Source organism: Petaurus breviceps, unplaced genomic scaffold, assembly GCF_028583685.1.
Source record: "Petaurus breviceps papuanus isolate PSGF00001 unplaced genomic scaffold, PetGlider_PUasm1.0 90849, whole genome shotgun sequence".
NCBI classification, from domain to species: Eukaryota; Metazoa; Chordata; class Mammalia; order Diprotodontia; family Petauridae; genus Petaurus; species Petaurus breviceps.
In genome coordinates, this window is record NW_027187361.1 from 11576015 (window position 1) to 11602882 (window position 26868).

Genomic DNA, 26868 nt, shown 5'->3' on the forward strand with positions numbered 1-26868 from the left:
TATGAGATCATTTATTTCAATCTAGAAGTGTCCTGAAAGACATGTAGTTTAACTTGCTAATTTAATAGATATAGAAATTGAGGCGCAGAGAGGCTAAGACACATGACCATACACGTAGTTAATGGCAGCCCTGAAATGGGAACCCAGAAGGTCTCTAAATCCAAATTGGGCACGCTGTCCATTGTATCATGATTCTCCTGAATATTAAAGTTGTTGACAAAGCTGTAAATTTAGTGGTAGTCTAATCATTAGTCATTACAAAAATGAAAAGAAACAGTTTTTAATGGGAAGCATCTTATTATATTTTTAAATATAATTACAAGGTAAAATTTCCAGCTTCCTTATCACACAGACAGAATGGGAAAACACCACAGCATGGCTTCAGCCATATGTGATCCTCGTTATACAAAGTAAGTTGCTCTGGGACAGGAGTGAGTGTCTTTTGATGCTTCTTCACTGATTTTTTTACTGTCTTAATCACTGCATCATAGGAAGGTTCATTGTCTGGAGAAAGGGGCTTAGATTCTGAAGGATCCTTTGAGAGTTCAAACAACAAAGGTGGATCATGGTGTGTAACATTTTCCCCTACACATTGGCAAAATCCTGTATTATAGCAACCTATTGCTCCTTTGGGTTGGAAAATGGGTGTCACATAATGGACCTTCCAAACAGCATCACCTAAACATTAAGGGAAAAAAAAAACATATATTCTCATAGAGAAACCAAGTCTAAAAAAAAAGACATTCCCTTTTCCCCAGGTATGACACTGCTAGTCCTTTGTCTATATTACAACAACTTTTTCATGTATCTCCTTTCCAAAAGTAGATAAAATAATCATCTCCTTACTTTTAAGAAGTCACCTTGTTACTTCATTCTCTGTGGTAATAAACCTTTGATAGAAAACTACAAATCATTTTTCTTCTCATTTTCTCATAAGATAGCATTGATTCAATCCATTCCTCAAAATAAATATTATTTTAAAATATTCCCTACATCTTGGACTAATTATAGTGACTTTCAGGAAGGTGTGAAGATTAGAAAGGAATTATCACATGTTTTACTGTTGCATTGCATCAGGTAATACTGTACAATGTTCAAACTGGTCAGGATTTTAGAGATCAACCAATCTAATCCCTTTCTTTATCTGAAGAGAAAAATAAATTTAAAAAACTGCCCCAAAGAGGATAAGTAACATCCTCAAGGTCAACATCAGGGACTAGGAGTAGAATTCTGATACTACTTTAGCCCAATTCCCACTATGTGAATATTTTATACTCACTGTTCCTTGGGTGCCACCGTACAGCATGTAAAAATGGGCCACAGTAGTGGTACAAGAATTCATGCTCTGAGTGTTGAACTTCTCCCTTCAACAAGGGCATTAGATCTCGTCCATCAATCACTCTGAGGTAATAAAAAGAACTCGTTTAACAATCTTGGAAATATCAAAGTGTTATAAAGAAAATAATTCCATTCCTCAAGGGATTACTAACTATTGGAGAAGGCAAAACAAATTCAGACATAAAAAACACAAATTATAGAAACCTCCAAATATATATTTGAGTTTTAAAGACAAATACTGGGTAATAACTACAGCAAAGAAAGTTAACCCATGGATTAATTAAATTTCTGTTAGTATTGCTTTAAGGGAGACCTTCTGCATTAATTAACTCAGTGGATATTAGTAAATCCCAATTTATTCATAAGCAAAACTCTCATATATTCTAATGCCTAAGATTGAAACAGCACAGAATCCTAAACCAAGTGATTATTTTTTATTCAGTTAACATTTATATAGTGCCCACTATTTGATTCTTGCCATGGGGGTGGGGGAGGTCCTTATAGAATCAAAATATTCATGATTTCATAAAGGTCACTATTTGTTCCAATCAATATATGTAGCAAACTCTACATAAACACTATAATAGGCTATGCATTCATAGTACACCTCTGCACCAAAAAGAATACCACCTGGTAAGCAACTTTCTGGTGATGAGTCATTTTCAAATTTATCTAAGACTGACCCTTGGACCACAGGCATCACTAACTCTATACTCAAAGTGAAGCAGTCTTTTAGAGCTTGTGATAGAATACAGTAGAATTAAAGAACCATGGGTGGTCTCCAAGTCAAATGTTCATCAACATATGACTTTAACAGGGGACTATGGGCAATACAAAGACAAAGAAAGACTGACCCTTGATAGCTTTATAATCTAATAATGGAGTTAAAGCTAGTAAATACAATACATGCAAATAAACGCAGTACAGACCAGAATTAGATTAAGTACATAGAGAAAAAAGTACAAGAGACAAAGCTATGGATTTTTCCTGCCTCAACCCCTAATATAAGCATATACAGAAATCTAATTTAACAATTTGCTACTTGTTCTTCTCTGTTACATCTTTGTCATGTTCAGTCTTTAAATCATAATAAATGTGCTACTATCTAGAACGATGATGGAAGCCACACATTGAACATAAAAACTGGTCTTCAAAGAAAGATTGGTGCCACTGGAGTTTTAAGGTTTAGACCTATGTCTCTTTAAACCCTGTAATGTGAAGATCTTCCCTGCCCCTAGGCCCTTTGATAGCCTTAAGTGCACCTGGAGCCTGTGGCAGGAGGCTTTTTTTGCAGGAGATGCTTTGTGATTGAACAGTGTCTCAAGAGAGTTGTTACATTCTCTTAGCCAGGGGAAGGCTATATAAACCCTGATGTGAGACTTTGTTTTGGGGCTCACTTTGAGAATTGTTGTGTGGGATTTGACCATGCAGACTCTGGGCAACCATTGAGAGCCCCCTGGCTTTGAAAACCCAGATGTTGATGCTTCCCTCTCTGCTAACTGTGACTAAGTATGGATATATGTAATGGTCAGACAGTTGGAGGCATGTCTGCTTGAAATGTTTCTCTTCTTGTAACTTTTGCTTGTAACTTCTGCCGGTATACTCTGAAGTTCAGGGTGCTGACTTTTTCCCCTGAACTAGTTAAATGATATGTTTGATTGATTAAAGCAAAATTGTTAACCCATTTTGAGTTGCTTTCCTTTAGAAAAGCAGATCTAAGAACCTGTGTTGGCAGCCACCCTGGGGATGCTGGGGTGTATGCTGCTGCATTCCCAAAGTCTATATTCTTTCCTCTCAATCCTTAGGAACACAAATTACCAATATATTGATAAAACTTTCAGAGGTGAATATGAGGCACTATATAACCAGTGGGATCATTGGATATTTGTAGCAGCATTATCATTTAGAGCTGTGTCTCTAAAATCTTCAGAAAGAGCAGTTTCACAGTCATGATCTGTTTGATCTAATTTTCTGAAAGAATTTTTATCCAATTTGGATTTGATTGCGTTCCCTTATACATTATTCCTAATAGGACCCAAACATAGTAGAAGAAAACCAGGATTTTATTTGGAATATTTAAGGTTTCAGAAAAGATAAAATAATTTTTGATCTGAAATGCAGCCCTCAGACATTGCAGGATGTTAACTACAAACTGAGTTTATCAATCATGTAAACATGTATTTAAAAAAATCTCTATATTTCTTGCCTTCTCAATGGATGAGGGAGAGATGGGAGAAGGGAATCATTTGGAATTGAACTAGATTTTTTAAAAGAGAAAGAAAAAATACCATGAAAATCCACTTTTGAACACCATCCATCATGTGCAAAAACCTGTATTTCTCAAAGATTTGAAATGTCAGACATTTAGTGCAACAAATTATCCTGGTATTATTGTAAAACTTGAATCATTCCTCTGTAAATTCCCTTGAGAAAGAAATTTTTATTTCAAATGTACTTTGGCACTTGAAAAAAATTCTAAAAAATTAAGACATTCTGTTTCTTGAAATTAATGCTGAAATAGAGAAGAAAGTAATATTTTTAAAAGAGTAAATTTCTAAAAATTTAATGAGAATTTTAAAGGACAACAAACACACACAACAATAGCAACCTGGTAGTTTACTCTGATTTATCCTAGCTCAGACAATGAGACTATTTTCCTCAGACTAATGTTCTCACATCATAATCTCCGGTTCCATTAAAGTAATTTCTACTTGTCACAGTTTATTTTGAAATCAATAGGTTGAACAAATAGAAAGATTACACATTTGTGATTTTTCTGGGATAATGCAATTTACCATAAAAAAGATTTTTAAAAATACTAAACCTTAGTTCCTAGAACAATGGACCTATTTAGTGAACTAGAGAATTCCATTTATTTTTTAATTAAAAGATGTATCAATTATTTTATTAAACCAATTATAATTTAATGTAATATAATAGACAGAACATATTGAATGATGATTCTATTTAAAAAACACACAACCAATTTAATATTTCCCCAGCAATATAACCTTCTAGATATAAGTAAAATAAATAAGCAAAAAACAAGCACTACATCTTCCTTCATGTGGATTCTATTCAAAAATTGTGGATAAAAGATATGTTTATAAATTTGCTTTTTATTTGGAAATAAAAGTATCATAAGATAGTTCCTGATGTGATATAGAGAATCAGCTTCAGTGAACTTGAAGAACCACTAGTTGTTGGTTATTAATACCACCCCCTTTCTTATTTTATGATGACATTGAATCTTGAACATTGGAAACTGTAAAAATAATTATTGGGGTGGCTAGGTAGAACAGTGAATAGAGCAACAGACCTGGAGTGAGGAGGACCTGAGTTCAAATTTGGCCTCAGACACTTAAACACTTACTAACCATGTGACATGGGCAAGTCACTTAACCCCAATTACCTTGCCTTCCTCCACAAAAAAAAAAAAAATCGTTATATAGAGAAGACATAATCTCATCTTCTACGTTCATCCATTCTATAATTTCTCATCTTCACAACAATTCACAAAAGCATGATTACTCAGTCAAGATCTATTTCTTCAAAGTTGCCCTGCATTGGTGGAATCAGATATTTCTTGTTTGACTTTGCAATCAAAGGATACAGCCATGTACCAAGGGAAAACTATTTAGCAAGAAAAGCTTTGAGAAGACAATTGAACTTTCAAATTTCTTTTTCCTTTTATAAGAAAGTAAAGATGATGAGTCCTCAGATATTTTTATTTTCTTACCGATCCTGGGGTAAAGTTGCTCCTACTAGTGCAGTTAGAGTTGGGTAAATATCCATCAAACTTGTAGGTTCCTCAATAACTTTTCCAGCCGGCAATATTCCTGGCCACCTCACAATCCCTGGGACTCGGATTCCACCTTCCCAGCCTGCCATTCCTTTTCCACCTATATTAAAAAAAAACAGTAAATCACCATATCTACCTAAAATATTCTTAGCAGAGAGAAGGCTTATAAAGCTTGAGTAGTATTAAGACTTTTAAGATATATGCATACATACATACATAGATGTAGGTTTGTGTGTCTCCAAATATCAGTCAGTTAACAAGCATTTAATTAATACTTACTATATGTCTAGCCCTGGACTAAGTGTTGGGAATATTAAAAAAAGCAAAAACAGTCCATGTTTTCAAGGAGCTCACATTTCATTTGGGGAGATATGTAAACAATGTTGTACAAACAAGATAGATACAGATTAGATTGGAAGTAATGTCAGAGAGAAGTCACTAGCGGTGAGGGAAGACCAGAAAAGGCTTCCTGCAGAAGGCAAGATTTGAGTCTTAAAGGAAGCCATTTGGTGAAGGTAAAGAGGGAGAATGTTCCAGGCAAAGGGTACACACAGGGAAAGGGAATGGAGTAAACTGATGAAGAATCTTGGGCAAGCAACAGCAAGAAGAGAGTTGCAAAATTGTAGAGTATTTGAAGGTAAGTAAAGTGTAAAAACCCTGGAAAAAAACAGGGAAAAGGTAGGTCATAAAGGTCTTTGGAAACCAGAAAATTTCATTATTGTTCTTAGAGGAAATGGGGAGTTTATTTAGGGCAAAGGTGTGTGACATGGTCAGATCTATAGTTCAGGAAGGAAATTTATTTTCTTTCATATTTGGGATATTTAAACTGTAGGTTACCCATCTCTGGTATTAGTCAGGCATGAGCTTTGAGTTTTTCTGTTAGTAGAGAAGAGGCATGTTAGAAAGCAGAAAGCATATATTTATCAAACACCTGTTAACTAAAGAAAACATTAGACACTACCTGAATACCAAAACAAAAAAAAAACACAAAAAACTAATGTTTCAATACCATCATCCTAGGGATCAGAAGCATGCTTTTGTAAATCAAAGTTAGGTACCATGTGAGACAACTAAAAAGGTTTGTGTTGTGCTAATCTGAATCCACCTAAGGAAGAAAAAACTTACATACAATGTTCCCACCTGGATGTTGGAGGAAATAAATGACTCATATTGAAATCTAGAACACAGTTCACCGCTGCAAGCTCTTTCATTCCCCATGAAAATCACATTTGCAATTTTATCTCAACTGTTATAACATATTTATATATCTGTTTCTAATCTTTCTCCTGTCCCATATCCCACGTTAGCAATTGGTTATTTATTGTCCAGCACTGAATGATCCAGAAGTATCTCAAACTGAACAATCTAATAGATAATTATATGTGTTTCATTATTCAGTATTTCCCCTCCAAAACCCATCACTCTTCTGAACTTCTTTAATATCACTGAGGGCACCACCATCCTCCCAGGCACACAAGTTGGATGTCTCGGTATCATCCCTGTCTGCTCATATCCAATTTCTCCACGTACGTTACTTCTTGCCTGCAGAGCCTTTCTCACCTTTTCCTCTCCAATCACACAGCTAACACCCTACTTCTGACCTATATCACATCCCATTTGCAATATTGCCATATTGCAATGTATTATGTATTCTCCTTCAAAACACGCTCCATTCCAATCCATATTCCACAGTGCTACCAATTTATTTTCATAAAGGGGAGGTCTATTCACTAAACTCCAGGGGCTCCTTGTTGTCTCCAGGATCAAATGGAAACTTTTCATTTTCACATATGATGCTTTTCATAACCTGACCTCTTTCTACCTTTTCATTCTTCTTGTACATTACTACCCTCCCTTAACTCTGTTATTCAGTCACATGGTACCCTTTACTGTTTTGTATACACATAACTCGATTTCTTATTGTTTGCCTTCACATTGGCTGTCCCCCAGATGTAGAGAACGTTCCCTCCTCACTTTAATCTCTTGAAATCCCTGGTTTACTTCAAGCCTCAGATCAAGTTCCACCTTCTCAATGATGTGGTGAAGCAGACACAAGTACTCCAGGCAGATGGAGTAAGCACGATGTAGAACATGAGATAGGAGATAAGATGCAGGATGTGATCAGTCAGAAAAGTTATCAAAGAAGACACACCATTGAAGCCCCCAACCATAGACTTATGTGTATCTTTTCACAAAGCACCCCAGTTAGCCTGACACTCCAGAACACCTCTTCCCCTCCTCTTTCCTGCTCTCTTTGCTTATCTGTATGGACTATATGAAATCCTGCAGCTACTCCTTTCCCCCTTTCCTATGCTTCTTGCTTTTTCTAGACACCTCTAGTCTACCTGATATCCCTGATATCCCCTCCTCCCTTCCCCTGTTTCCCTTCTCCATTCCATAAAATTGTATTTAAACCAGATCTTTGACCTGGTCGGTTGCTCTGCAGGCCTTAGGGGATTAGGGCCTGTCCCCTGTGCTCTGTTTCTCCGACATGGAAACACGGACAGCTTGGGTGTGTCACCCTAATAAATGCCTTTCTTTAAATTGAAGACTGTTCGAGTGAAGTCCACTAAACTCTAAGACCCATCCATTTATTCCTCATCACGTCTGGTGATTCCTCAACATTTCTTCATCCCCATCTTCTTTGTTACTAAATGGACTCACTCCTATAAACATTTGGTATTCATTTTGTACATAGCACATATTTCTTTGTTTTCCTGCTAATTCTTCCATTATAAAGTAAATTTTTTTTGAAGGTAGGTACTTTCAGAATTTTTTATTCTTTTTTTTGAACAGGGAGGTCAGAGCATTTGGGGTTAAGTTACTTGACCAAAGTCACAAGGCCAGTAAATGTTAAATGTCGGAGGCTGGATTTGAACTCAGGTCCTCCAGACTCCAGGGCCAGTACTCTATTCACTGTTCCACCTAGCCACCCCCAGAAGGCAGGTATGTCTTGTTCTTGGCACATCAAAATCTCTTATGACATGCCTACTGATTTTTTGATTAACCTCAATTCAAAAATTCCTTCTATTCAATTTAATGACATACAGTTTGGTGTTCATGCTGAAGTCACTGCAAAGGAGAATAAGACTTGATCCTGGATTTCAAGGACCTTTAAGTATCCCTCCTTCCTAGAAATCTCAAGCTATTCTGAATTCTCCATGGATTTAATTGTCTAATGTATTATAAACCTGTATATTTTATTCCTGCACATTCCCCATTATATTGAAAACTGCTTGAGATGAGAAAAAAAAATGCATGTTTTTTTTGTCTTTTTTCTTATAAACTTGGGAGAGTGCCTGCCTCTTTCATAGGAGATTCTTTTAAAAAAATTTTGGAGGAGGAAGGCAAAATAATTGGGGGTAAATGACTTGCCCAAGGTCAACACGGCTAGTTAAATGTCAAGTGTCTGACACTGAATTTAAACTCAGGTCCTCCTGACTTCAGGGCCAGTGCTCTATATTCACTGCTCCATCTAGCTGCCACCATAGGAGACTTAATAAATCTTTATTTAACTAAATTGACTTGCAAGAGGATAAGACAACTACTCAAATAACTATGATGCAAGGCACAATATAATAAAAACTATAGATTGGTATAAAATTTTAGTGGATTTCAAAGGATAGATCATATCCTATGAAAAACAATCAGGAGTGAGGGAAGGAAGCAGAATTTGAGTAAGGCTTTCAGAGAAAAATAAGACTTTAAAAGGCAGATAGAGTAGAGGGAATAATATATAAAGGTGAAGAGATGGGAAATGCCTCAAGGTCATTTGAAATAGATGATAATCCAGTGTAGCTCAAACATAATATAGGTAAATTGGAAGCCGTGGAGGGAGATAGGGTTATGCTGGAGCCATAACATGAAGATGCTTGAATACCAAAAAATGAATTCAGATTTAAATTGGCAGTCAGCTAATTAAAGGTCTTTGAACAGGGGATTCTTATTATCTGAAAAAAGCTTCCAGAATTGTGTCTAAAGGATTGAAAAAGGGAAATTATTCCCTGAGTGTGATTATTCCCTGTAAGTAAAGTGGCTTTTAGGGTGTGTATGATGGAGTTTGTTATTCTTTCTTATACTTCAGTTCCCAAGATTCATATCCATAACAATCTTGTGTTCCCAGGTGTTAGATAGGCATTCTCATGACCATGATTCAAACATCTAAATCATGTTTGCACAGAGTTATATAATGACAAATAATATAAGTGTGTGCTTAAATGGCAAATGTCCTCTGTGACTGTGCAGTGACATTTAATGATGAGGTAATGTAAATTTGTGAGGCTATTGCTGGCTTCTTATCTGTTACCTTATAAAGAAGATGGGCGCTGGACAGTGTGTGGGGAACCCTTAGGGTTGAATACACAAGCTGGAATGTTGTTTGCCTTGATTGGCCCCCATCAAGCCTTGGGGGCAATCTGTCTTTGCATCAACTAGCCCCCACTGAGGCTTGAGGGCATTGAAGGAAGCACATAAAATTTGTCTGTTTCAATTGACAAAGTGGAGATGAAGGGGTAATTGCTTCCCCCCTTCTTATTGGCACCTGCAAGAAGGGTGAATAGGGAATGCTGTGGGAGTTGATGCTCCCATTATCACCAAATCTTCTTGTGAGAAGGCTAGACTAGAATAAAGTAAGATTGTTAGCCCCTCTGGAGCTCTTTTCCTGTCTTTCCTGGCTGACCAGGTCAAGAGTGAACCTGTAGCTAGAAGCCTTCCTGTGTGCTAGTGTCTCCACCTGCCTTACATCCCCACAGTAACCCAAATCTAACCAAATTAAAAGACATGCCCCCACTAGTTTCAGTCCCAGAAGAGATAGAAGGCCCATAATAACTATATAGACTGAATCTCTGACCTTAGAGATGCTAAGAATTTTTTTTTGAGTGAGCTGCTATAGATATCACAGAGTCAGTAAATCTCAGGACCTTTAATGGATTTTTTCGTTTTGATATATTATCTCAAACTGGTATAATTAAGGTGTGTGACCCTAGGAATCTGCAGCTCACAGGTGGAGCTATGGCTAAAGATTCAGACCAAATGTTGTTATTTTTGTCATATATATATATATACATAATTTTAATATGCTAATAGCATAGTGATAGGGGAGGAAGGGGTGGATGTTTGTGTTATTTCCAAGCCATTGGCATCAGACATCAAGGGTTTTTACCTCAAAATACAACCAGTAGAACAACAGTAACACCAACATGCTCTCCAGGATGCATGACTCCAGAAGTTAAAACCAAATCAGACATTTTCTATCTCTTCTTCAATGTGCCCTTTCCAGGGCTCTGATTTTCCTATTATCACTAGAAACTAGGTCAAGTATTACACCTAATCATTACAGGCATCTGCAGATGTCATCTCTACTCATTCCTTTCACTGTTTTTGCCTTTTTCCCATTGCCTGATCCTGCTTCCTCTTTACCTTCACCATTTCCTAAAGTATGAGAATGAAATGTCTACATCCCCCTCCAAAATATCTCTTTTCTAGATAAGCATATGCCTGTCCTTTATGCATCCATAAGAGCAGGTTAAAAAAAAACTTCTTCATAACCAACCCATCCAGAATTCTACAAGTAAACATTTTTCCATTAATTGATTTGGATCACCTTGCTTTAATATCTGCTTATGATTTTGACCAAGTAGCACATAGCATCAAAGGGATTAGGCCTAAAGCAATTCCTCAACATTCTTCACTCATCTTACCTTTATATATTCCATTGTAGCCTCCTATATGAAGCCTTCCTCTCATGACTTCCAGGTGCCCTCCATGGTCCGAGGTGAAGTGAACAATTGTGTTATTTTTCAAACCATTTTCATCAATGGCATCAAGAATTTTGCCTTCAAAGGGAAAAAAATGCAAATGCGATTGGTGATATCAAGATTGTAAAGTTCTTAATATTTTTGTAATTATCTAAAGTTTTATAAAAACATAAAAAGAATCATGTATATGAGTATCTTCTTTTTTAAAATTCTGTCCTATTTATCTCGTGTATAGTTCACTTTGAACACATTTGTTGTATGTTGTCTACTCCATTAGATTGTGAGAACTTTGAGGGTAGGGGGCTTGCTTTTGTCCCTTTTTGTATCCCCCACACTAAGTAAAGTGCTGACACATAGTAGATGCTGAATAAATATTGGTTGATTGATTGATTACCATATGAATGACCAACATTTCTACAAAGGAAAATGCTTTGCAAAAGCCATCTCAATTTTCAAGTGACAGAAAATTAACTTAATTTCGATCTTGTCAAGTCACATTTTATAAAAACTACCATAAGACAAATACAGATATGCAATACACAATTTGATATAAGTAAAGATAATATTATGCAGGGAATGCGTGTTATCCTATAAAATACCATTATTCTTCCATAAAGATCTAACACATTTGCAAATCCCTCAGCTTCCTAAACCAAGGTAGCTACTCCATGTTGTTAGCTCACCAGAATGAGTTACAGAACGCTCCTCACATATTCCATAATCTCTCTAATGCAACCAAAATGTCAACACAATTATTCTGAAACAGCTACCAAGGATCCTTCATATGGAGTAGTGACATAGTGACATCACCCAAGCAAGTTGTCCAAAATCCATTATGCTTAGATTATTTCTTTCCTTTCACAGTACAAATTCTATTTTACAGAGGGTTTTTTTTTGACAGATTTATGCTTGTATTCATTTAGGGAAATCCTAGTTAGGAAACCCCTCCTGCCAATAAACCAGATTAATCACTTTGTGATTTACAATCTTAGTGCTACCTAGGACATTAAGTAACTGAGACATTCAATAACTTACCCAAGATCACAGAGCCTGAATGTATCAGAGACAGGATTTGAACCCATGTCTTCCTGATTTTAAATTAAACTATCTACATGATTCTTATCTTCTAATTTTATTTGCCAATAAATCCATAAATTGGTGAAAGATAATTGTGCATATATTTTAAACCAGTTGTTAAACGTTTAGCATAACATACCAAGAGATAGATTATAGGTAGATAGATAGATAGATAGATAGATAGATAGATAGATAGATAGATAGATAGGTAGATAGATAGATAGATGATAGATAGATACAGACAGACAGACAGACAGACAGACAGACAGACAGATAGATAGATAGATAGATAGATAGATAGATAGATACAGACAGACAGACAGACAGACAGACAGACAGATAGAAGAGTTTCTAATATATAGGGAATGAGAAACAGGAAAATTCATTTTGACAAGTGAGGGTATAAGGAAACATTAAGAACAAAGGGTGATCCCCAATCCTGGTACTGTTCAAAAAAGAAGAAAAAGAAAAAGGAAGCCTTCAGCAACTTAAGACAGAAAAATGATATGGAAAGATTTGGCTATGGGAAGCAAAAGCACACTAATGAAGACCTCTTTCCATAAGTATAATTGTTTGAATGAATTTTTAATCACTTTCAGGCCAGTTAATTAAATTTTCATTACTTCATTACATTTCATGCTCCCCTCATGCTAATTGATAGCTCTACCAGCCAGTGACAGTGGAACAATGCATGTCTTCTCTTTTCCTCTATCAATACAACCCAAGAATCAGGGCAGCCATGTGAGAGGCAAAGTGTCTCTTGCTATTATGGATTCCCTATAATTACAGCAAACACTCCCAAATCCTCCGAAGGTTGCTCAGTGTCTCCCTAATGTGAACAAAAGGGAAAAGAAGAGAAAGATGCTGGGGAAAAGGGAACAAAAGGGAAGGAAGGTCTTTCCAAAGCAACAATGTGCAAAAAGCAATTTAATTGTTGAAGGGAAACTTCATAATTATGTCTCAGACATCTACATATTGAATAATATAAATAGGTTCTTTCACTTACCTACTAGAAAGTCCATCTCTTGTACAAAGTCTCCATAAAAGCTATTTTTGCTACTTCCAACAAACTCATTTGTTATAGGAAGAGGTATATGGACATGTAAAAGACTATAAAATAGGAGGAAAGGTTTATCTTTGTTTCTAAAAAGAAAGAAACAAATGGAGTTTTGCATGAGATTTAAACAAAAACAGTTTAACTACTCACTTAGAATAATATAGTGCTATTATATGTTATGAAATTATGATAATATAAGATATTCTGATAATATAAAACTTCCCTTTTTCTTTACATGTATTAGATTCTTCTTGGTGCCCTCCCAACATAACTATGATGAAGTCCTATGTAAAAAATAAAAGGGAAAGGACTATTGATCACCATTTATTCCATAGAAACCTAGAAAACTTATAAAAATGACTCTCTTTAAATTTTACAGACATCCATTAATAAAAAATATCTTTACAAATTGTTCTTTTCACTACTGCAGCATGATGATGGTGATGATGATGATGATGATGTTAAGAAACTTTAAACTTCACAAAGTGATTTGCATATATTATCTTAATTGAGTCTCACAACAACTCTTAGGAGTACAGACATACCTAGAATGGTGTTGGCACACCTTACAGACTGGGTGTGGGGAACATTCCTATTGATTCTTCCTTCTCCCTTTGGAGGAATAATATGGGCAGTCTCCCAAAGGCAGGCTGCTTCACCCTTCTCCCCACTATCCCAACTTCTTTCTCTAAAATAATAACTCATCAAAATATAGAAAAGTTGTTATCAAAGAATGTGTCCTCAATTCCTCCATTAATCTGTCCTAGAAACTACCAAACTACTAGACCTTTCTGCGATGATTGTACTTTGGGATTTTTGAAAGGGTTGGGATAAAAGTGTTGTTGTAAAGATGTAGTAGCCTATAAGGTTTGGTTTGGTTTTTCTTCCATGAAACTGGTTTTGATGAGATCATAATCAATATAACAAATGTAGTTTACACTCAAATTCACTTGGAGAATTCTGGAGTAGAGCAGTCAATCATGCAATACTGGATATTTTCAGTTTAAGAAGTACGAAGTGTTTATACTACTATATAGGCAGAAAAATATTTACTTCTAAAAATGCTCACTCGGACACAAGAAAGCAGGGCAGTGTTGGGAGATTATACACAGAAAAGGGAGAGTCCATCCAAACAGTACTGTGACATGAGTACAAAAGGCATTAATAAAACCTTGAAATACTGAAAAATTGTGACTCAGTAAAATGAGAAAGTGGGTACAAACTGATAATTAGGACAGCAATTTATACTCTGAGGAGCCGAGTTCATATTCACCTCTGCAACCTACTAATGTGTAAGTTTGGGTTAATTCTTTTTACTTTTCTGGGCCTCAGTTTATTCAACTTCAGAATGAAGGCATTTAGACCACTGCTCTAAAGGTACTATCTAACTATAAATCAAAGATACAAAGGATTCTCTCATAATTGGAATCTCTGAATTTTCTGTAAGAATTTGGATTAACAAGAGTTAGAATAAGCAGATTAATCTTAGGGAATTCCCTCTGAGGTTTCCCCCAATTACATACAAATGCAAATACACACACAAATATACATATACATATATATGTATACACTATATGTAATGTATTATATATTAGGGGAAGTCACACACATGTGTATATGGGTGTGCATATGTACACACATACATTATACACTATATTTAACAAATGCACATCCATGCACGGTATATATGTGTGTGTTTATCCATAGAAATATCTCTTTATATAGATATAGATATATATCTTTTGTACATAGCTGTTTACACAGTTATCTCCCTGAAGAGACTGGAAGTTCCTTGAGAACCAAAGTAATGGAACGTTTATTTTTGCTTTTCTTTATATATTCTTTTTTAATTTTTTTTTATTTTTCAAATGCTTTATTAACTTCTGATTTACATCACTCATTTCCGCCAGATTTTGAGTTGCAAATTTTCTCCCTGTTTTCCCCTACCCACTGCCCCAAAATAACAGTCCCACAGGATATCCCCTCCTCCAATCTGCTCTCTCCCATATTTTCTCCATTACCCCTTTCAATTTTTCCAGTAGGGCATGGTGGATCTCTATGCCCCACTGCCTGTATATCTTATTTCCCATTTACATGTAAAATAGTATTACTAATAGTATATATATAAATATATATATATATATATGTATATATATATATATATATAAACATTTGATTTTAAAACTTTGAATTCCAGACTCATTCCCTTCCTCCCTTGTCACCCACCCTTACTGGGAATATAAGCAGTTCAGTATAGGCTGTATATGTGTAGCTAATGCAAAACAATAACATAGTATATATATTGTAAAAGACTGAGTATATTTCCCTCCCTCCTATCCCACCTCCCACTTCTTCTATTCTCTACTTTGATCCCATCCCTTTTCAAAAGTGGGTGCTTCCAACTTCCCTCCCCCCAACCCTGACCTCCCTTCCATCATTCCCCCTCTCATCCCTTTCCCCCCTACTCTCCTGGAGGGTGAGATACCCTATTTAGTGTGTATTTCGTTCCCTCCCCAACCAAATTAAATGAGAATAAGGTTTTACTCATTCCCTTTTGCCTTCCTATTTTTCCCCTCCACTGTCACCATTTTCTCTCGCCTCTTCTATATGAGATAATTTACCCCATTGTGCATCTCCTCATCTCCTCTCATTATATTCCTCCCACCTCTTAATTTCACCTTTTAAGTATCATCCCTTCCTGTTAAATTGGTCTTGTGCCCTCTATGTATACCTGTAAACATATATACACACATTCACATATGTATTCATATGCCCATATACCCTCATATATAGACATATATATTTCCATTCCCTTCAACTATTTTCATACTGAAAAAAGTTTCATCAGTTACAATTATTGTTTTTTCCAAGTAGGAATGTTAATAGTTCAACTTTGATAAGTTCTTTATGATTTCTTTTCCCTGTTTACCTTCTCATGCTTCTCTTGCTTCTTGTATCTGAATGTCAAATTTTCTATTCAACTCTGTTTTTTTTTTCAGCAAGAATGCTTGAAAATCCTCTATTTCACTGAATGACCATATTTTCCCCTGAAACATGATACTCGGTTTTGCTGGGTAGGTGACTCTTGGTTTTAATTCCAGCTCCTTTGACCTCAGGAATATCATATTCCAAGCCCTTCGATCCCGCTGTGTAGAAGCTGCCAGATCCTGAGTAATCCTGATTGTGTTTCCACAATATTCAAATTGTTTCTTCCTGGATGCTTGTAATATTCTCTCCTTAATCTGGGAATTCTGGAACCTGGTTATAATATTCCTAGGAGTTTTCTTTTGGGGATCTTTTTCAGGTGGATTCTTTCAAACTCTATTTTGCCCTCTGGTTCTAAAACATCAGGGCAGTTTTCTTGGAGAACTTCCAGGAGGATAATTTCTAGGTTCTTACTTGATCATGGCTTTCAGGTAGTCCGATAATTTTTAAATTATCTCTCCTGGATCTATTTTCCAGATCAGTGGTTTTTCCCATGAGATATTTCACATTGCCTTCTATTCTTTCATTTGTTTGGATCTGTTTAACAGCATCTTGATTTCTCATAAAGTCATTAGCTTCCATTTGCTCCAATCTAATTCTGAAGCAATGACTCTCCTCATTGAGCTTTTGAGATCCTTTTTCCATCTAGCAAATTCACCTTTTTAAGGTATTCTTCTCCTTATTGTCTTTTTGAGCCTCTTTTGCCATTTGAGTCAGTCTTTTTTTAAGATTTTGTTTTCCTCAATCAGGCTGTTGACTCTCATTTCATAATTTTCTTGCATTGTTCTCATTTCTCTTACCAATTTTTCCTCCACTTCTCTTATCTGCTTCTTAAGGTCCTTTATGGCCTGTAACCAGCTCGTATTTTCCTTTGAAGCTTTTGGTGCAGGAGTTCTGACTTCACTGTCTTCCTCCTCTTCCATGCTTTGCTCTTTATTGTCCCCAAAATAGGAGTCTAATGTTGTGATCTTCTGTTTGCTTTGTTTCTTTGCCTAGTCATGTCACCCCTTAGTCACTTTACCCCTGGGCTTTTTGCAACAGTAGGATTCTGCCACCAGTCAGGGGAGCTTTTGTCCCAAACACTGGTGTTTTCTAAGCTGCTAAAGATATTAGGTGGGTGCCCTCTCTGAGGCCTCCACATGCTCTGGCAAGATGAACACACACCCCAGGACCTCCACCCAAGACTGCAATCCAGATCCAAGCAGGTTAAAGCAAGACAGATTACCCCTCAGACTGGTTGGATTACCCCTCATACTGGTTTCTTGGTCCCCCTACACTCTGCAGGCCAGAAGCTAAAGCTTCAACGTTGTGCTGGCTGGATGTGCCTGGCATCTAATCGGCTTCTTGCTCCAGGGACAAAAGCCAACACACTCCTACTTACTGTGTCCCAAAGTCCAGACTTCACTGACCTCTCAATTTGTCCTTCGCATCTATGTGTTGATAATTCTGGAAATGGCCACAGCTGCTGCTGATCTGTAGTCCCTCCGGCCAGTGGCTGGTCAGGCCCACCCTGGGACTAAAACCTCTGGCTCACACCGCCTGGACTCGGCTCCCAGAGAGCTGCTCTGGCCAATTCCTGCCAGCCTGCCAGGCTGTTCTCAGGGGAGGTTAGCTTCTGTGTGTCATTTTGTGGGTTCTGCAGCTCCAAAGATTTTTCAGAGTCCCCTTTTTACATTGATTGGGGAAGGTGGAAGCCAGGGCCACTCAGAGGTCCTGCTTCTATTCCGCCATCTTGACTCCTTTTCTTTATATCTTCATTACTTGCCTAGCACACAGTAGACACTTAATAAGTGCTAGTTGACTAACTGTTGGGTAATGACCAATGTATGTGTAGGGGTAGCTAGATGAAACAGTGGATATAGTGCCCAGCCTAGAGTCAGAACAATTTCTCTTTCTGAATTCAAATCGGACCTGAGCATTACTGTTACTTAACCCTGTTTATTTCAGTTTCCTCATTTTCAAAATGAGTTGGAAAAAGAAATGGCAAACCACTCCAGTGTCTTTGACAAGAAAACCCCAAGTGGGGTCACAAAGTGTCCAACAGAACTGAAATGACTAAGCAACAACAATGATTAATGGGTATACAAGATAATGATATTCCTATATTGAGGAAAGAGCAGGTGCTCAAAACCTATGGGAAAAAAATATTAAACTGGCTATTTAAGGAGCATGGACAAATGAAATGGGAAAATATACCTACAAACAATTCTATCTGTGTAGCATGTCTAGGCCTAACAACAATGCAAAGTCAGACTTCCTGAGATGGCTGCTTTCTTTGGTTTAGTTTTCTGAAGTCATGGTAGCTCCCTATGAAATTTCTGGATAAGAAAAACCTAACTAGATTAAAGTGAAACTCATCTATTCATGACTGGGTTCCACGAGTATTTTTGCTAGCACCAACCTGTTAGACTAGCTCCTTATATCTCTTACAAAAAGAGAACAATTTACCTGGATGGTTCGAGTGGAAGAGGTACTGTTTTTTCCATCTTTGTGCATGGGGGTGGGAGGTGGGGCAGGGAGAGTGTTTGTCCTTTCTACAAGTTTTGCTACTTGACTTATCACTAGTAGTAAACTGTTCAGCAGTGTTAATCTTCCCTTTTTTTCTTTTCATTTTCCTTTCTAATCTTTCCTTCCCAACTCCCAGGTTTCAGGTGGGCCTCAGAGTTCTATTATGCATACCACATTGCATAATGACTGACCACTGGAAGAGATTATATCAGTTTTAAATGTTTCCGCAGAGAATTAAAATAATTTTCTGTCAGAAAACTCCTAAGAAAATATTGCTATTTTTTGTCACTACTAATCAAGAACATGAAAGATTAAGTTTTTTTATGTAATTTTTGATATCCTCTGGTTTCCTCATTTTGGAATGACTTTACCTAAAGTTCTTTTTTGAATTTTTAGCCATTTTTCAGGATATAGACCATATGCTGTTGCCGTCAGAGGACTCTCCCGAACATACTCACCCCCACCCCTCTAGCTCCACCCCCACAGAGGAAAAGGGAAATGGAACCTGTCCTTCTTTGTGTGTCTTATTGTGCTTATCAGAAGGTTTTGCACAGAGCTGCTCTTCAGTAATCTGAGAAGCAAACCACCTGGAATAGGGTTGGACTGGACATCAAGGACACCTGAGTTCAACCTGATCTTGAATGTCTACTTGTTATATGACTCAAGCAAGTAACTTAACCTTTCTGATCTTCAATTTCCTGATCTATCAAATGAATATGTCAATAGCACTCCCCTCACAAAGTTGTTATGAGATATGTAAAATTCTATAAACTTTAAAGCATCATTTATGAGTCAAATATTATCATCAAGAAAGTCTATGACATGTTAGAGGACCATAAGGTTAGAGTTCAAGATTAATTTTGAATTTAATTCTGAAATAAACAACAACAACAAAAATTCCAGTGTCCTTTCTACAGGACCACAAAGCCATTCCATTGTCATATTCAAGGAAGTCATTTAATTCAAAGTCAAAGTAAAAAATTTGTCTAAGTCAAAATAAAAAATTCATTGTAATAAGTCATCTAAACTTAAACATAAATAAGCACAGGACCAAGGAAAGAGGCAGCTAAAGAAAATGGAACTGTTACCTTTTGATAAAAGAAATTGCCTCCTTCAGCATAATTAAGCTGGCTCTTTCTGCCTTCATAGGTTGCTCTGCAATTTCCTGTTGTCTCATGAGAATGCAATTCCAATACAGACCATTTTGGAAACTGAAGTACCAAGAAAAGGCCAAAAGGAAGCCGAATAAAATAATGCAGATAATAAACAGCCAGTGAATGGAGACCAGATGAGTTAGTTTTCCCACGGTCAGCGTAAGAACGGCAATGATGATTAGCTCCATGCAAAACCAAAGTTTATTTGCTATGGCTAATTCTGTGTCACGAGAGGGATCTGGCCAACAAGAGGGAGCAAGTGTGTATGGCATGCCATAGAAATAGTCAAAGCCATAGTGGTTAGGATGATGGCAGTAGTCATCCCGGTATTTACAGTTTAAACCTTGATGCCATTTACCTGAAAGTAAAAATAGAAATTATTACTTTAGATAGCATTAATATGCAGTATACCTTAATGTACTAAAAACATTCTTGGTAAATCTTCATTTTCTTGAAGACCAAATTGGAAAAAAAGAAGTCATCTAAAGCCTTATGCTTAAACATACAGTAGGCATTGAACAAAAGTCTATTGAAATGAATATATGCAGTGTCATTTCCTTCCCTAAAAATCTTTCCTTCGACTGATTCATTTATTGCACAGTGTTTTGTTTTGTTTGCTGTTGATGTTGTTTTTTGGGGGATGTTTCTGATTAGCATAATGGATACATTTTTGGTACATAAGCAGAAAGAATATAAAGCATTTTGTACACCTCATGGAATCATGTAAATGGAAATTTCTTGTTAGTAATTATTTAAAATCCTTGGTGAATGACACAGGATCATAGATTTCAGTAGAATGTGTGTTCTGTGAAGGCAGGGGGGCCTTTTCATTTTGATATCTGTATCTCCAATACCAGTTAGATGCTTAACAAATTATATTATATATATATATATATTATATATATTATATAAATTATATAACAAATTATATATATATATATATAATAAATTATTATGCTTAACAAATGATTGTTGATTTGAAATAAAGATCAAAGCAGCACATATCCCAAAGGACAATGGACAAATGCATGGCTAGCATGAGTAGATTGCAGTATATTTTCTTTTCTTTTTTTTTTTTAAAGCAATCAGGGTTAAGTAACTTGCTCACCGTTACACGGCCAGTTATTTCTGAGTGTGGTGCTGAGTATCTGAGCCCAGATTTGATCCAGGTCATCCTGACACTGGAGCTGGTGCTCTTACTCGCTGAGCCACCTGGCCGCCCCTAAGCAATTGGGGTTAAGTAACTTGCTCAAGGTTACGCGGCCAGGTGTTTCTGGGTAGCTGCTAAGTGTCTTAGCCTGGGATTCGATCTCCAGGTCATCCCAACACAGGAGCCGGTGCTCTTACTTGCTGTGCTTCCTGACTGCCCCAATTGCAGTATATTTTCAACAAAATTTTCAAAAAGTTATTTAAAGGTAATTTTTGAGGAATAACATACTTGGAAATTGAAGTGATCTTGTCAAGAAGTAGCCTTATTTATATACGTAACTCATCGATTTGGAAGCACCCTTCAGTGATGCAAATCACAACTTGACCATGTATTTCCATCATATATGACTCTTTTCCATATTCTTCCAAATGTTCAATTCAGGAAGTCATGTCAACATATTGGAGGTCTTCTTTACTTTCTCCAGTTAATATGAAGGTACAAATAGAATACTATCTCCTAGTTCTCAAGTTGTGGTCAACTCATCTCTTCATCGATTCATATCATTCTTTGATGATGTTCTTTTTTTCCGTACTTCTTTGGAATTCCTTAGTGGTTGTATGTTGAATCCACTCACATCCCTCACGCACATTTTGATTATGCTCTTTGTAATTCCCATCTTTAGTGACATTCATGTTCCATATCTTATTGCCACATAACAGCACCCATAAAATGGTACTTACTGATAAGATGGTAAATTGGTTTTGTGTGAAAATGGAGTCAGCGAAAGAGCTTTACAACTTTATGAAAGCAATTTAGCCTCCTTTCCTGCTAATTTTTAGCACCAGGACTAGCTCATTGGTCATATGTACTGTTTGTCCTTGATATACATACTGTTGGGCAAGTTCAAGACAATTATCACTTCAAATATTTGCTGATCAATACAATAGGAATTCTTTAAACTTGGTCTATTCTATGCTGATTAAAAAGCTAAACTCCTTCAAGTGATTGTAGATCTCTTCCTGAAGCCTCTACAATATCTAGTGGCTTGCAAGAATCACTGCAATGTCATCTACATACTAGAATATCTGAAGCACCTTAGCTTACCTTTTGTTAAGACTTATATTATTTGTATGAAAAGCAGAGAGACTGGTTGTCTCACTATAATGGTATATTGTTTGTACAGTTCAGAATTAAAAAGAAACTATTTAATCTTAGCCTAGAAATACTCTGCCTGACTTGTTAATTGAATAAGATAGTATTCCTAAGAGAAGAAAATTTCTAGGACTTTTCAGTCTCACTATTTATACATTATACAGGTGTTCTGACATAAATTGTCCCATAAATCCTTGTGAGGTGATTAGAGCAATTTTGTTATATTCATTTCAAATATTAGTATACAATGAGAGTTATACTTGGTTGCCCAAAATTATTCACCAAAGCAGTAAGGATTTTGCTACTCACAGATGTGTATACTAAGAATAAGAATGATGTAGAAGTGAGTAGAGAATGTTCTAAAGCTTATTTCTTATTTTGGATTATGTTAATTTGCATGCCAAACCAAAGAAGACATGGGGGAACTGTCTTTCTTTGAGGCCTAGTTGTTTGCTTAGATATATAGTTGTAAAAAAAAATACTTAATCCTAGCCTGAGAGTAGTCCTCCAGCCTTTTGTTAGCTAGATAGAGTGGCTATGACCAAAGAGCTGTGACACTGCTTTTATTTAGGAGAGTTGCTAGCTATGAGGGCCTATCTTAATAAATAAACTTGAGGTGAGATATCTGGCATTCCTAAAGAGATAAAGCCAGAAAGTTAATATCAGGGAGCAATTCCCAGCAGAAACCATGAGAATGAGACCAGTAGAATAAATACTCACTAGATACCAGTGAAACCATACTTATCTGGGTTCACATTATCAAAATTCACCAGCAGTTATCACAAGATCAGTAGGAACCAGGAGAGTAATACTCTGTACTCAGTAGGGAGCAGGCCCAGTGAGAGCTGTGCAATAACATTACCAGAAGAGTGAGTTCTCCCTTAGGACGTATTTCCTGGACACATGTTACCTATGTGTATATTCCTTAATTATGATCCCTATGTATGTCCCATATTACCACTTATGATGTTTATATTTATGGAATAGTGTTCCTTAGGTATACAGTGACATTCTCTATTATTCCATTTCTCTCTCTTTTTTTAAGAAATAAAACAGGGGCAGCAAGATGGCACAGTGACCTGAGTTCAAATTCAACCTCAGACACTTAACACTTACTAGCCATGTGTCCTTGGCAAGTCACTTAACACCAATTACCTTGCCTTTCCCCCTCCAAAAAGCAAAAATAAAAGGAATAAAACAAGTTTTTCCAAAGCATAGTAGAATTTTTAGAAGATGATTGTGCATGAAACTGCAAATCTATTATGTACAACTTGTTATTCTTTTAAATATTTAATGAAGTTGCCATGTAAATTATAGACCAATTTCATTAAAGAATGTGGATGCAAAAACCAAAATATTAGCTAAAAGATTATAACATATTACCAAGACTGTACATTATGCCATTTTTAGTATAGTATCATGCCTTTGTAGTGAAATAGTTATGTCATCTGACTGACTAGATAAATTTAAGTATATCAATGGGAATTTGTGAGCTTTTATTTTCAGTGGATGCAGGACCACACTATAACTTAAACTTGGGATAATTATTCTGGGGGCCTCTCATGAAAGAAAGGAGCTATAAAAAGATGAACAAAGGTACAGAGAACTTCAGGGAATTGTCAAAAATATACAGGATATAAAGATGGAGCTTAACTAGAATTAGGAAAAAGGAATTTCAGTTCTTCCTCTGTTCACTTACCATATAATGTAAATATCTTCATTTCTTTCAGAGTCATATAATGATAGACTGGAAAGAGGCTTTGCCCACCCATCTAATTTCACAGATGAAAAACTTTGTACCCAGGGAGATGACATTTCTTGTCAAATTCACACAAGTTGGAACTTGAACCAATATCTTTTGTTTTGCAAGTAGTTTTTATCTCCTACTCCTCAAAGATTGCTTTGTTACTCAAAGGTAACTAAGTTGCTCATTGTTAGCTTTGTTCTTTTTGTTCTTGTTTTTAAATCAGAGATTGTACTGTCTTATCTAAGTCATAGGGCTTTGGGTTTTTTTAAATAAGAAAAATTGATATTAAAATGCTATTTAAAATGTGTTGATATACTTATATGCATGTATATAGGAACATACAAGTATAGTCCTATATGTCTTCCTACACAGAGATATAAGCCAGGTGACAGACAAGAAATACAATTATAGATCTCTCACACATGTTTATGACTCTATTCAAAGCATGTTGTGAAAGATGGAGACGGGAGGGAGGAAATTAGGGCAGAGAGTAAATATCAATCATAGCACAGCTGGAATGAATTTCTTTTCTAAGAGTTAGTGAATAATAGTTTGATGTAGTTAAAAGGTCAGTGACCTGGGGGTAAGGAAACTTTTCTGTAAGTCTCATTTCACCACTAATAAGCTAGAAAACCTTAGATGAGTCACTGAGTCACACTGAGCCCCAATTTATTTATCTGTAAAATGAAAATATTGGATTAACTGAAATCTGGAGTCCCTCTCAGTTCCAATTCCTTAATCCCTTGTATTTTCATACAGGTAAAATTTCATTGGAGATTTAAAAAAAAACTTTAATTTTCCTATGAAAGTATTGGATATGTGGAATGGGAAGAGTTAGGGTGACTCTGGGAATACAATAAATACTAATGTTGATAAAAGAGGCTGTGCATATATGTCAGTACTTCTGTCTGGGTGCATAATTGTGCGTGTGTGTGTTTGTAAGTATGTTTGTGTGTGTGAGTGTGTGTGTGTGTGTGTGTATAAGGGGGGAAGGATGATCTTATCCCAGGTCTTCACTCAATTTTGTAAGTGCCAAAGAATAGAGTCAGGTAGAGCTGGTAGGGTATAAGCCTCCTTATACCAACATTTTCGACCCTGACTTGGAGGCAGGTGATGGATTCAGATCAACAGAGTGGAGAGAATTTTAAGAAGGAATAAAAACAATGTCTGGAAAAAAAATAAACCCTCATAAAAACATGTTACTATTAGAGGCGACTAGGTGGCGCAGTGAGTAAGAGCGCTAGTTGGGAGGACCAGGGATCGTTCCAGCCTCAGATACTTAACATCCACACAAAAAACTGGCCTTGTAACTTTGGGCAAGTTACTTACCCCACTTGCTTTAAAAAAATGTTACTTTAATTTGAGCAAGCATTGAGGTTAATAGAAAGACACATGGTGGTTATGAGCAGGTTATAGCTAGGAATTACAAAAGAGAATGAGGGTAAAAGACACTCACGAAGAATAGACAAGAAAAAGTGAAGGTGCAATTTGAACTCCTTGAGGGAACAAAGAATATATTTGTATTTCTTTGTTTCCTCTGTGCTTAACACAATGCCTGGCATAATGCAAGAGATGAATAAATGTAGTTGACTAACTGGTTGTGTAGCAAAAGCGTGGGATAGTCATTGTCAAGTACATCATTCAATCAACCAGTAATGAACTCTACTGGTATAGTCAGATGCCAAGACAAAGTGAGAAATGCCACCAGGGCAAAGCATCTGGAACAAACTGATTAAAGAACAAGAACAATGCATGCCAAGAATGGAAAGGTATTGATGACTTCAGACTCGCATAGACAGAGGGAATACCTACAACTATAAGATCTCATTTGTATGTGTATACTTTCAGTGTTTTTAATGTTACTGTAAAAGAACACAAAAAACCATTTAATGCTTAGATTAAACTCTTGATTATACATTTCCAAACTCCTGCGTAAGTTGAATAGCTATTTTTATTATCTCAATTCTGTCAATCAACTCTTTTAAAATAAATGCTCGGGGAGGCTGGGTAGTACAGTGAGTAAGAGCACTGGCCCCAAAGTTGGGATAACCTGGAATCAAATCCGGGCTCTGATACTTAGCACCACACCTACAAATAACTGGCCGTGTAACCTTGAGCAATTACTTAACCCCAATTCCTTATAAAAAAATAAAATAAAATAAATTCTCATCACTCAAATGCAGAGTCTGCCAATATTGCAAAGTCTCATACCTCTCATAATATTTTTGGGAGGCATGGGATGGAGAGGGAAGAAGGAATGGGAAGGAAAAGCAATTTTAAAAAAAGTGATTTCCACATACCTATCAGTGCTGTTCTATAACCATGCTTCTTTAGGGTGGCTGCAAATGTGGTTTCATTCTGAGGGAGCCCTCCACTGGCCCCAAGAGAGTTGAAGACACTATGGGAACGCATGACACTTCTAGAGACCATTCCTGAAATTAAAATAAAAAAAAAAAACGAACCACCCAACAATGAGTCATGTGATGACAGTTTGGATATCAGCACTTCAAAGATGGGTCAACAATAGGAAAATAATCAACACAATCAATTATATGAAAAACCAAAGCCTCTAAATCCATATGATCTCATTAGCTGCAGAAAGAACCTTTGATAAAATTCAACTCTTTTATGCCCCAAACAGTACAAAGTAAAATGTACTTTTTTAATATCATAAAAAATCTATCTTAAACTGAAATCAAGCATAATCTGAAATAGAGATACTATAACAATACCAATACAATAAGAGAAGGAAATTAAAAGCATAAAGAGAAGTTAAAACTACCCGTATTTCCCGATGATATGATGGTTTGCTTGGAAAATCCTGGAGAATCAGCAAAAACAACAATAACTAAAATAATTAGTAGCTTCCACAAATAGCAGACTACAAAATAAATCCTCAAAAGTAAAAATAATTTCTATATAATAAAAACAAGACCCAAGGAAAAAGAATAGAAAGGGAAATCCCATTCCAAATAGGTATAAAATGCATAAACTATCAAGGGATCAACCCTTCAAAGCACAAAAAAGACTTGAATAGGTTTAATTACTTAATCAATTAAAGTGCTCCTCAAAGCAATAACAAACCTAAATAGCAGGAAGCATATTTAGTGCTCATGACTGGGCTGTACCAATGTAAGAAAAA

At 36.2% G+C, this 26868-nt stretch overlaps 1 protein-coding gene across 2 annotated transcripts in view; it reads right to left on the bottom strand.

Annotated features, from left to right (window-relative positions):
- Positions 1 to 277: 277 nt before the first annotated feature.
- Positions 278 to 26868, bottom strand: part of LOC138149678 (arylsulfatase F-like) — a 42944-nt gene continuing 16353 nt past the window's right edge. For both annotated transcript variants that reach the window (XM_069072847.1, XM_069072845.1), the window contains 7 exons: positions 26027 to 26158; positions 19612 to 20035; positions 12980 to 13116; positions 10840 to 10974; positions 5078 to 5240; positions 1280 to 1401; positions 278 to 678 (listed from right to left, as the gene is read on the bottom strand). In XM_069072847.1, coding sequence (XP_068928948.1) covers positions 317 to 678; positions 1280 to 1401; positions 5078 to 5240; positions 10840 to 10974; positions 12980 to 13116; positions 19612 to 20035; positions 26027 to 26158 — 1475 coding nt within the window. In that variant the 3' untranslated portion in view covers positions 278 to 316. The remainder of the gene's footprint in view (positions 679 to 1279; positions 1402 to 5077; positions 5241 to 10839; positions 10975 to 12979; positions 13117 to 19611; positions 20036 to 26026; positions 26159 to 26868) is intronic.